Below are 12,495 nucleotides of genomic sequence, written 5' to 3' on the forward strand. Positions count from 1 at the left end.
GACTTCGGGGAAGAGACGAGAAAGCGCTTCGGAGGGCGAGGCGGCTGCCGCCGGCGCCGGGAACGTGGGGGCTCCCTCCTGGGGACTGTCAGAGCCCGGTCACCTGCGGAGTGCGTGCGGCCGGCGCCGAGCCCGCAGTCCGGGGGTGCGAACTCCCCGGCCGGCTCTTCCCAGCCGAGGTGCGGCGGCCAGGAGCCCGCCCCCCGCGCAGGTGGAGGAGGGACGCTCCGGCGCGGCCACCACGCGTTCGGACGCGGGCGGCTCTGCCCGGTTGCTGGGGTGACTCCTGCGGGCCCGGGCGCCGGGAGGGGGCGGCCCGGTCGCCGGGGCTGCTCGTCAGCAGCCCGGCAGCGGGCAGGTGAAAGAGGAAGGAAGAGAGGCAGGCCCAGCTGTAGAAAAGTTAAGGCTCCGTAACGTGGAGCCGAGCCAGATGGAGGCCCAGCCCTCCCCGGGGTGGGGGGCGGGCGCCCCCGGACCGCTCCATGTGGGGAGCCCCTCGCCCTGCAGGTACGCACGCCGCTCAGGGCTGCTGCGTTTGGTTCGGGCAGTGTCTCTGTTTTTGTTTTTGTTGTTTGTACTGTCTTGTAGTGGAAGAAGGGGCGGGAGGGAAGGTTTCTTCAGGAGATAGAGGAGAAAAGGACCATCAAGAATGAAATTGCCTTTCCGGCACAGAAAGTCGTCAGAAAGGCATGCAGGCAGTTGCACGGGGTCTCTATTTCGGGAAACTTGGTTAGCGTGGGTACAAGAAGGTGCTAGTCCTGCCGTATTTTCAGCGGCCCGGAGGGAAATTCTTGTTTTTGTTGTCTCTGAAGAAGTTTCTGGTCGTTTGTCTCATTTTTAGACATGATGCTGGCGCCCCACTACGTTTTTATTCTGGCCTCAAGTCTTTTGGATTCATGTTTTTGTGAATTCTGGGTGGTTTTTTTTGTTTTTGTTTTTGTTTTTTAATCAAATGATCAATAAGCTACTTCAGAAAAAAACCTGGCAATTTATTAAAATAGAAATCGAGACATTTATATGTCCATGTATATATTTATCTCCCCCACCCAAAAAAGTCACTTTTTTCTGCTTTTTTGTCACTTTAAAAGAAAACCAAAGCTACGCACTTAAAATTAAGAGAGGAGATATGCTTATATAATGATATTGAACATGAAACAGATTGGTTATATTTAGTTAGGTGTGTTTATCAGTTTGAAAAACAAGGGGAGAGCACTTTGAGTATGCGGGTTTGTTAGCACTTGTGCTAAGTATTTCTAAGATTATATTGAGAAGCACAAAAGCAGTAGTTCTTCCAACTTAACAATTTTTCCCTTCATCGTAAGCCCTAAACACCAGCAATAGTGAAAACAGAAATTATAGTGTCAGAAAACGATGAGGGAGGGGCGCCTGGGTGGCTCAGTGGGTTAAAGCCTCTGCCTTCAGCTCAGATCATGATCTCAGGGTCCTGGGTTTGAGTCCGGAATGGGGCTCTCTGCACCTTGAGGAGCCTGCTTCTTCCTCTCTCTGACTGCCTCTCTGCCTACTTGTGATCTCTGTCCGTTAAATAAATGAAAATTTTTTAAAAAGATGAGGGAATATCACTGTGAATTATATAATTAAAGGTGAAAGTGTACGAACAGTAAAAAAAAACTTATGTTTTTCCTAGAAAACACAGATTTAACAGTGGCTTTTATAGTTAATGTTGTCCTTTCCTCTTAGTTTCTTGAATTATATAATTCTTCATTGCAATTAAATATTTTCCAGTACACATTTGGATTAAAATGTCTGTTGAAATTTCTGGAAACTATGCTTTCTTTTGAGTTGCCAGTATTCCTACATGACAGGGCCAAATGTTGCATGAAACAAGGCTGGTTATATTTATGCTCCCAAACCCCACCTTAGACTCAAATATTTTTGTTGCAATCCTTACACATAGTATACGTTTACACATACTATGGATGTGTATACACACACACACATATATATATTTACATGTGCTTAGTGGCTCATTTTATGAATAATGTGGAATATATGCATTATATAAAGAGATTTGTTAAGATTGGACAGCCTTTTGAAAATATAAATGTGATCCAGAAAGCCTTTGGGTGTAAAAATTACAGGTACACAGTAGTTCTGTTTACATCAGGGGTGCTTTATCCAGTATAATGGTATAGAACCAAAAGGCAACTTATCTGATGCTTAATTCTAGTGCATTTCAGAACATGTATAGGGTTTTTGCATTCATAACTAAATTAGTGGTATTGAGAAAGTGAAGACCGAGGAAGACTGACAATGGTAGTAAAGAGGAAGGCCCTCTTTACCACCATTGTCAGGGTTTTTCAAAGTCAGTGTAGGTGGGGAAGGAAGTTTTCACATGTTTTGTTAATAATCCATGAAAAATGCTCTTATGAATGTTGGTACAACTCACGGATACAAAACAGTAGGATTGCAAGGACTTCCAAGCTTTTCTCCAAGGTGAAGATTATATTTGTGGAATTTGTAACTTAAAACTCTTTCCCACTTTAAAATTCCTTACCCATAGGTATGTCCTATTTTCATGTTATTGTGTGTGTGTGTATAGTAAATGCACAGATCAGGGAAGGAATTGTGATGATTGTAAAATCTGTATGTTATTGCATACTTATGGTAAGCATTTTTATTTTTTATTTAATTGAGAAATACTAATTCAATAATACTTAATCTTTCATGGTTACTATGCATGACTTTTCTTACCGATTTTAGTTCTTAATGCTTATTTAACTGTGCTGTTGTTAGGCCAGTTTGAAAGATCGTAAATTTTTCTAGTAGAAGATACCAGTGACTGTCCAACCCAGATTCCTAAGTTGAATAGTGACTGGACAGTGTACCTGAGATTGTACTGTGAGGGAGCAAGTGAGTTTTCTTTGTAAAGTATAGTAAGACTAATTTTAGGTGCTATTGAGAAGACACAGAGGGAGAGGAACAGATGAAGACCAGGTGTTTTCACTCACCGAAGTGAAACAGTATAAAAAACAGGTTTATTGGTCATCTGTGTGGTGGTTCTTATTTTTACATATATTTTTTTAAGATTTTATTTATTTATTTGACGGAGAGAGATCACAAGTAGGCAGAGAGGCAGGCAGAGAGAGAGGGGGATGCAGGCTCCCTGCTGAGCAGAGAGCCCAATGCAGGGCTTGATTCCAGGACCCTGAGACCATGACCTGAGCCGAAGGCAGAGGCCCAAGCCATTGAGCCACCCAGGCACCCCTATTTTTACATTTTTAAATGTATGTACTACGAATGGACAGCATTTGTTAAGTACTTATAGTATGTAGGTCTGGTGCTTTAAATAATCTTTCTCTTCACACCACTACTAGAGCTCACACTTGTGCCCACTTTACATATGGGAACACTGAGGCTTGGTCTTAGATTAAGGACCTTGAAAGCAGGGGCTTCACACTAGGCAGTCTGACTGCAGAGCATATGTTCTTACCTGGGAAACGACATAATAACTTTGCTCCAGAGTGCTGAAAGTGTTACGGTTTACTTATTACTTAATTTTGTTTTTGAAGATTTTCTGAAGCAATGGCAACACCACGGAGGAGGACAAAGAAAAAAGCATCTTTTGATCATTCCCCGGATAGCCTGCCTTTGAGGAGCTCCGGTAGGCAGGTATGAAATCATCGGTTCATCAGTGCACCTGTCGGGTTTTGTTTGTTTGTTTTTAGAGAAAGAGTGCAAGCAGGGGTAGGAAGAGGAGGAGGAGGCAGAGAATTCTGAGCAGGCTCCACGCCCCAGCAGAGCCCCTGCACAGGGCTTGATCTCATGGCCCTGAGCTGAAATCAAGAGTTGGCTGCTTCTCCGACGGAGCCGCCCAGGTGCCCCGAGTTTATTTATTTTTAAGTCATCTCTGCACCCAGCATGGGGCTTGAACTCTCAACCCTGAGATGAAGAGTTGCACGCTCCACTGACTGAGCCAGCCCGGCGCCGCACAGCGTGAGAAAGATGGCGGCTGAAGTATTAGAGATGGAAAGGTGCATTTCCAGTCCTCAAGGAACTTAGAGCCTAGCGGAGAAACTCCCCGTAGAACGATCACAGCGTGGTGTGATACAGTGAGAGAATGTAGGAAAAAACTGTGTCTGGCAGAGGCTGTGGCAAAGACAGGGGCATCGAGTGTGAATCAGCGTGAGCCGTTCAGAGAACCACAGCTGTGTGGTTGCTCCCAGGATGTGAGCTGAGGCCAGATGGTGCTGGGCTTGGCCTCGTTCACAGGAATGCGGACTTGAGCGTGTAGCCGGTTGGCTGCTGTTGGCAGGTTACTTGCTGCCATCCCTTTTCTAGGGCTTTTTTTTTTTTTTAAAGAAAAATATTGAATGACGTCACTCTTTTTCTAAAATTATTCAGCTTTTGGGAGCACCTGGCTGGGTCAGTCAGAAGAGTCTGCCACTCCTGACTTTGGGGTTGTGAGCAGCCCCGTGCTGTGTATAGAGAGGACTTGAATAAACACATGAACTTGGGGCGCCTGGGTGGCTCAGTGAGTTAAAGCCTTTGCCTTTGGCTCAGGTCATGATCCCAGGGTCCTGGGATCAAGCCCAGCATTGGGCTCTCTGCTCAGCAGGGAGCCTGCTTCCTCCTCTCTTCCTGCCTCTCTGCCTACTTGTGATCTCTGTCTGTCCAAAAAATAAATAAGATCTTTAAAAAAGAATACATAAACTTAAAAAAAAAAATTATTCTATTTTTTTAAAAAACCGCAGTACTGAAAGGATGTGACTGGTCTAATTAAAGAAAGAATGGTCTTGGGGCGCTTGGGTGGCTCAGTTGGTGAAAGGTCTGCCTTCTTGATGTCAGGGTCCCTGTTCAGCGGGGAGTCTGTTTCTCCCTCTCCACCACCACACCGCCCCCCCCAACTCATGCTCTCTCTCACTCTCTCTCTCTCTCTTTTTTTTTTCTTAAAGATTTTTTATTTATTTGACAGACAAGTAGGCAGAGAAGCAGGCAGAGAGAGAGAGAGAGGAGGAAGCAGGCTCCCTGCTGAGCCGAGAGCCCGATGCGGGACTCGATCCCAGGACCCTGGGATCATGACCTGAGCCGAAGGCAGAGGCTTTAACCCACTGAGCCACCCAGGTGCCCCTAAATAAAATCTTTTAAAGATTTTTGATTTTTTTGATTTGAGAGTAGCTGTTGTTTTGACTGGTACACCTTTTTGCCAAGAAAGCCCCAACGTTTCTCAGCTCACATTTCAGCTCTGTCCTCAGAGACCTGTTGTTCAGGTGCTGCTTCTGTGTCTGCAGCAAGTCTGAATTATTTGCACACTGCCCTGCTGTCTCAAGGAACTTGCCGTCCTGTCAACCCCTCACCTACTGGCGGGGTGTTGTTGTTGATCTTCACAAGGTGAAGGTTCTTTCCGTCCTGAACCTTCCACCTTCTTCCCCCGGGGGCCGTTGCGGGGAAGTCGTGTAACCTCAGCTGGTTCTTCCTCAGGCGAAGAAGAAAGCCACGGAGACGACAGACGAGGACGAAGATGGCGGGTCAGAGAAGAAATACAGGAGATGTGAGAAGTCGGGCTGCACTGTCGCGTGTCCCGTGTGCTTTGCAAGCGCTTCGGAAAGGTCTGTGCGGCTGGCGCGCCTCGGCCTCCCCGCCCTGCCTGGGAGAGCATTCCTGGTGGGAGGCTCAGCCTGCAGGACTGTTTCCCTAAAGATAGATAGAGATACTGTAAGTCACCTAAGAATAGAGACGCATTTCTGCGTCCCACACCCCCCTGGGTGCTTCCCCCCCCCTCCACCCGAGACCTAGTCAGAGCAGCTCTCCGCAGCTGCCGCCAGTGTCCCTGGTCCTGCCCGCTGCTGGCTGTCCCTCTCCTGGGGGTTGAGGGTCCTGCCTGCTGCTGGCTGTCCCTCTCCTGGGGGTTGAGGGTCCTGCCCGCTGCTGGCTGTCCCTCTCCTGGGGGTTGAGGGTCAGGGGTAGGGATGCAGTACAGAGGACCCTGGGCTCCCCATGGGGACCAGCATGTGTCCCTTTCCCTGCGCTGCTCCTCCCCTCCGAAAACATCCCTCCTCTTCCAGCGGACACGTACCGGTCTCCCTGACACCAGGAAGCTCCCTTCACTTTTGTCCTTTTTATGGGGACAACCCAAGCATCACCTTTGACATCCCAAGAAAAATCTCCAGTGAAGGCTTCCAAGTCAATAAAACCTGGAAAACAAACCCCATTTTTATTTTTTAAGCACAGAGAGGTGATGGTGTTAGCTCCTTCCTTGGCTACGTTCATGGCCGTGTGACGACAGGTTCTGGTCTCTGGAGAGCCTGTCTGATGCTCGGATTGCAGCTGGCGGTTCTGTGTTGGGCCATATGTGCCTGCTGGAAACGGTCCTTGTCTCCTTTGTACCTGTGCCGCTTGCAGCAAGCACGGGGACACTCCTTTTCATGTCCTAAAACTCATTGCCCTGGGGGAGTCTCCATAAAACTTCTGAGCCCATGTCCTCGAGCCCTTGTGGTTGCGGCCAGCTGGGTTCGGTATTGGTGGTCTTTAAGTCCCTCTGTCTTCGTCAGGTTTTATTGTGGATCTGACATCCTTTTAAGTTTCCCGGTCATCTGCTCTTGGCCGTTAGGATTCTAAGTGGACATGGTACAAAATGGGCTCCTAGGATGTGCTTAAGACTTGTTTTGAAAAAGCGAGAAAGAATGCTTACTCATTACCAAAGCTACACATTTTTTGCTATTTTCAGATGTGCCAAAAATGGCTACACGTCCCGATGGTATCACCTCTCCTGCGGGGAGCATTTCTGTAACGAATGCTTTGACCATTACTACCGAAGGTTTGTTCCCTAATTGCTGGAGCTTGCGCGGTCCAGGGGATGTGGCGGGAGGGTGGGGTGGGGGGGCTGCAGAAGGAGCCCCCGGGCTTCCTGAAATTTTCCACCCTTTCAGCCACGTCTGAGCCGATGAGAGCTGTGCAGAACTCTCATGCGGTGGCTGGGTGTGTGGGTGCTGTGCGTGTGCACGTTCGGGGCTCAGAAGACACCTGCCGTGAGGTTCTAGTCTGCAGGTTCTGAAAAATCTGGGCCCTGCTCGGCTGTTCTGTGACTGTGCATGGGGCCAGCGATGCAGAGATCTGGGGGAGGAGGCTGAGAACTGCGGGGTGCCAGACAGATGGGGAGCCATCCTGTCTTCCTAGTTTTCTATCCTAAACTAGAAGGAACGCACCCTTCCTGATCACCCGTTTGAAGGGGGGCTGAGATAACTCGCCCTCTCTTTATGATACGGCCAGTTAAATCCTTTACAGAAGACTTGCTGACCTGCCTCCTGTTTGGAGACCCTGGTGAACTTCTAGCTTGATATATTTATTTTTATTCTTTTCAGCCATAAGGACGGATATGACAAATATATGGCCTGGAAAAAAATATGGACTAGCAATGGAAAAACCGAACCTAGTCCCAAAGCTTTCATGGCGGACCAGCAGCTCCCCTACTGGGTAAAAAGTGTATTGTTCTGGAAAACATCTGTGGGGCGAAAGACAGGAATGAATGACCTGACTGATTTTTAGGAAATCTTTCTGTTATTACACTTATTCTTCTTTCTGGGTCTGTTAAAACATCACATTTTTTATTTCTGTTGGAAACGTTGGTAATTCACACAGTAAAATGAAGAAGCGTACAGATCGTAGTTAGGTCGAAAATCATACTTTGTGTATAATTTTTTGTAGCTTTTAGTTTATCGATTTAATTTTACTTTTCCATTTAGCCGTTCTTTGACAATATAATTTAGTGATTGTATCTATTAGGTAACTATGTTATTTAATAAGTGATTTGTTAATTTTTAAAATATTATAAGTAATTTTGAGCTTCTCTGTTACATACTTAAAATTATTTTTATCAATGCAAAGTTCACATAACAAACTTTTTTTTTTTTAGTTTTATTATTTTAATCACTCTGTACACCCAACGTGGGGCTCGAACTCATGACCACAAGATCAAGAATTGCAAGCTCTTGCCTGAGCTAGTCAGGTGCCCCCAAAGTAACCATTTTCAAGTGCACAATTTAATGCCATTTAGTACATTGATAATACTGTGCAACCAAATGGTAATTCCAAGGCATTTGCACTATTCATAGAGGAAGCCTGCGCGCCTCGAATAGTCACCCTCCGTTCCCTCTCCCCTACCCCCTGGCAACCACTGATCTTTGTGAGATACCTATTTTGGATGTTTTATATGAAGGAGTCATGCAGTATGTGACCTTTTATGACCAGCTTCTTTCACATGGTATCATGTTTTTAAGTTCATGTGTGTTGTAATTCATTCCTTTTCACGGGTACTGGTCCGTTGGACAGATTGGTTGTTGGACATTTGGGTTGTTTTCACTTCTTAGTTATTGCATACAGTTGCTCCTGTGGACATTTGTGCATGAATATTTGAATACCTGTTTTCAATTCTGTTTTGCATATACCTAGCAATAAAACTACTGGGTTGTATGGTAACTCTTTAACCCTTTAAGGGACTGCCAGACTCTTCCGTAGCAAACTGCTACACAGTCTCCATTCCCAGCAGCACTGTGTAGCGGTTCAAAACTCACCACATGTCCACCAACTCTTGTTTCCCATTATTTTGATTCTAGCTATCGTGGTAGGCATCAGTGATAGATACCCCTGGCGGGAGTATCTCATTGTGGTTTTGATTCGCATTTTTGTAATGAGAAATATCTGTGCAAGTCTTTTGCCCATTTTTAAAAAATTATTTGATTATATTCCCTGCGCTATGCTTTTTGTTTCTGTGACTTATTAATTAATCAGTAACTGGAAGTTTGTAGCTCTTAATTGCCTTCACCTGTTTCACCCCTGCTTCTACCCTCCTAGCCAGTTTGTTCTCTGTCATTAAGAGTCTCTTCTGCTTTTTTGTTCATTTGTTTTTGAGGTTCCATATGTAACCAAAATCCTATGGTATATATTTTTGATTCGTTTCACTTAATACACTGTTCTCTAAGTTCATCCATGTTGTGACAAATAGCAAAATCTCATTCTTCTCTAGGTTTGTGTAATATTCCATTCTGTGTGTGTATGTATCATTTCTTTTATATTCATCTCTTGATGGACACTTGGACTGCTTTCATATCTTGGCTATGTCAGATAGTGCTACAGTAAATATAGGGCACGTGTGTCTTTTCAAATTAGTGTTCTATTTCCTTTGGGTAGATAGCCCAGGAGTGGAGTTACTGGATGGATCCTATGGTGATTCTATTTATTTTTTTGAGGAAACGCCGTATGTTTTCCACAGTGCTTGCAGCAAGTTGCATTCTTACCAACAATGCAAAAAGACAAGAAATAATTAGTATTGGTGAGAATGTGGAGGAAAGTGTGCACGAGTGTTCCTTTTCCTCCACATTCTCACCAATACTAATTATTTCTTGTCTTTTTAATACTAGTCATTCTCACAGGTGTAAGGTGATCTCATTGTGGTTTTGATTTGCATTTCCCTGATGATGTGTGATGTTGAGCATCTTTTCATGGGTCTCTTGGCCAGCTGTAGGTGTTCTTTGGAAAAATGTCTATTCGGGTCCTCTGGCCATTTTTAACAGATTGTTTTCTGGGTATTGAGTTGTAGAAGTTCTTTATATAATTTGGATATTAACTCTTTACTGGATATATCATTTGCAGATGTCTTTTGTTCGCTGGGTTGCCTTTGGGTTTTAATGGTAGTTTTTCCACTGTGTGAAAGCCTTTTATTTTAATGTAGTCCCAATTGTTTATTTTTGCTCTTGTTTCCCTCGCCTCAGGAGACCTATCCATAAATACGTTGCTAAGGCCAATGTCCAGGAACTTTATTGCCCCTGGTTTCTTTTGGAAGTATTACAGTTTCAGGTCTCACATTTAGATCTTTTCATCCATTTTGAGTTTATTTTGTGTATGGTGAGAGAAAGTGGTCCAGTGTCATTCTTTTGTATGTAGCTGTCCAGTTTTCTCAGCACCATTATTGAAGAGACTGTCTTTCCCCCCTTGTATGTTCTTGCATCCCCGTTGTAGATTAATTGATCATATAAATATGGGTTTATTTCTGGGCTTTCTATCCTGTTCCAGTGACCTCTGTGTTTTTGTGCCAGTACCATAGTGTTTTGATGACTACAGCTTTGTTGTTTATCTTGAAATCTGGGATTGTGATACCTCCAGCTTTGTTCTTTCTCAAGATTGCTTTGGCTGTTTGAGGTCTTTCGTAGTTCCAAACAAATTTCAGGATGATTTTAGTTCTGTGAAAAATGCTTTTGGTATTTTGATAGGAATTGCATTAAATCTATAGATTGCTTTGGGTAGTACGGACATTTTAACAGTATCACTGTTACAGTTCCATGGGCGTGGTATATCATTCCTTTTGTGTCATCTTTAGTTCTTTTTGTTAATGTCTTATAGTTTTCAGAGTACGGGTCTTTCACTTTCTTGGGTATTTTTATTCTTTTTGGTGTAATTATAAATGCGATTGTTTTCTTAATTTCTTTTTCTGCCACTTCATTATTAGTGTGTAGAACCACGACTTATTTCTATATATTAATGTTATATTCTGAACCTTTCCTGAATTCATTTATTCTAATAGTTTTTTGGTGGGGTCTTTAGAGTTTTCTATATATAGTATCATGTCATCTGCCAATAGCGATGGTTTTATTTCTTCCTTACCAATTTGGATGCCTTTTATTTCTTTATGCAGCAATCAGACAAAAATAAAAGCATCTTTTTTAAACAACCCATTTTTATTTATTTATTTTTAAAGATTTTATTTATTTATTTGGCAGAGGAGAGACACAGTGAGAGTGAGAACACAAGCAGGGGGCGTGAGAGAGGGAGAAGCAGGCTTCCTGTTGAGCAGTAAGCCTGATGCAGGACAGGATCCCAGGACCCTGGGATCATGACCTGAGCTAAAGGCAGACGCTTAAGGACTGAGGCATCCAGGCGCCCCTCAACAACCCATTTTTAGTTGGGTTGTTTATATCTTTCAGTATTGCATTGTAGGAGTTCTTTATATATTCCAGATCCTAAATCCTTGTGATATATGACTTGCAAATATTTTTCCTATAGGTTGCCTTTTCACTTCTGGGTAGTTTTTTGATGTGCAGAATTCTTTATTTTGAAGTTTAGTTTATCTGTTTTTTTCTTTTGCTGCTTGTGCTTTTGGTGTTCTCTCCATGAACCTGGCCAAGTCTGAGATCACGAAGATCTTTTCTTCTAAGATTTTTATCACTTCAGACCTTCATTTAGATGTTTGATCCCTCTTGAGTTAGTTTTTTTTTTTTTTAAGATTTATTTTAGAGAGAGAGTTCACAAAGGCTCAGTCTCACAACCCATGAGCTCAATTATATGGGTGATGGTGATGGGGGAGGAAAAAGTACTTAGAAGTACAAAAAGGCTGGTCAGGTCTTGTGGAAAAATGGCAGAGCGAGTGGAGGAAGATGGCCATGCCAGCTCACGATTAACCAACTCACTGACCTTGACATACTGCTTTCCATCTAGGTTCAGTGTACAAAACCCGAGTGCAGAAAATGGAGACAACTTACCAAGGAAATCCATCTCACTCCACAGATCGCAAGGACCTACAGATGTGGTATGAAATTGAATACTACTATTAAGGTATGATCTCTGTCGGTTTTCCTTTGGCATTAACAAGTCGGTTAATTTCGTTGTAACTAAAGAGTGATGGAATGTATTTTTCATTTATTGTATTGATCATTTTATTGGGATTGCATCAGACTATGTATAACAGGACCCCAATTAGGACTTTTTTTTTTTTTTTTTTCCCTCATGATAAGCAGTTTGGAAATAGCCTGCCCAGGGCTAGTGTGGCTGCCCAGTAAAGTCTCCCTTCTAGTTTCCAGTCCCACCAGGAGATGGTTGCCACACTGTCAGCCATCGTGTGCAGATTCTAAGCAGAAAAGATGAGAAAGGCAGAGGCCGAGAAGGGTGCGCCAGCTGTGCTGCTCCCTCTTTTATTGGTAAAGCAGTAGCCTCCAGTAGTTCCAACAGTGGATTTCTCTTTACATCTCATTGCTGGAACAGGATCATGCACCCGCTGTGAACAACAGTAGAGACAAAGGAAGTGTAACTGAGCAAAATCAAACAAAACCAGGATCCTTTTAGTAAGGAAGAAGGGATGAATGGGTATGTTTGGGCAATTGGGAATCTGTCATGGTTGGTATACTGGTATTCTATATATATATATATTTTTGACATGTGGTAATTAGTATTTAAAATGTCTAACTTTTTTTTTATATTAGTTTCAGGTATGTAATCTAGTGATTGAGTAAGTCCATACTTGGTACTCGTCATGATAAATGCGCTCCTAATGCCTCTCCTCCTTTTCCTTCCCCTACCTGTCTCGCCTCTGGCAACCACCAGTTTGTTCTGTATATTTAAGAGTCTATTTCTTGGTTTGTTTTTCTCTGTTCTTTTCCTTTACTTGTTTGTTTTGCTTCTTGAACTCCACATACGAGTGAAATCATATGATATTTGTCTTTCTCAGACTGACTTTTATTTCATTTAGCCTATACTCCCTAGATCATCCGT

At 43.7% G+C, this 12,495-nt stretch overlaps 1 protein-coding gene across 1 annotated transcript in view; it reads left to right on the plus strand.

Annotated features, from left to right (window-relative positions):
* The window catches only part of KDM1B (lysine demethylase 1B), a 60,410-nt gene that overhangs the window by 494 nt on the left and 47,421 nt on the right, over window positions 1-12,495 (plus strand). Inside the window, exons 2-6 of the mRNA XM_059179430.1 lie at window positions 3,531-3,630; window positions 5,440-5,567; window positions 6,686-6,775; window positions 7,320-7,431; window positions 11,446-11,562. Of these exons, the coding sequence (XP_059035413.1) occupies window positions 3,544-3,630; window positions 5,440-5,567; window positions 6,686-6,775; window positions 7,320-7,431; window positions 11,446-11,562 (534 nt within the window). The 5' untranslated portion in view covers window positions 3,531-3,543. The remainder of the gene's footprint in view (window positions 1-3,530; window positions 3,631-5,439; window positions 5,568-6,685; window positions 6,776-7,319; window positions 7,432-11,445; window positions 11,563-12,495) is intronic.

Source organism: Mustela lutreola, chromosome 6, assembly GCF_030435805.1.
Source record: "Mustela lutreola isolate mMusLut2 chromosome 6, mMusLut2.pri, whole genome shotgun sequence".
Taxonomy (NCBI): domain Eukaryota; kingdom Metazoa; phylum Chordata; class Mammalia; order Carnivora; family Mustelidae; genus Mustela; species Mustela lutreola.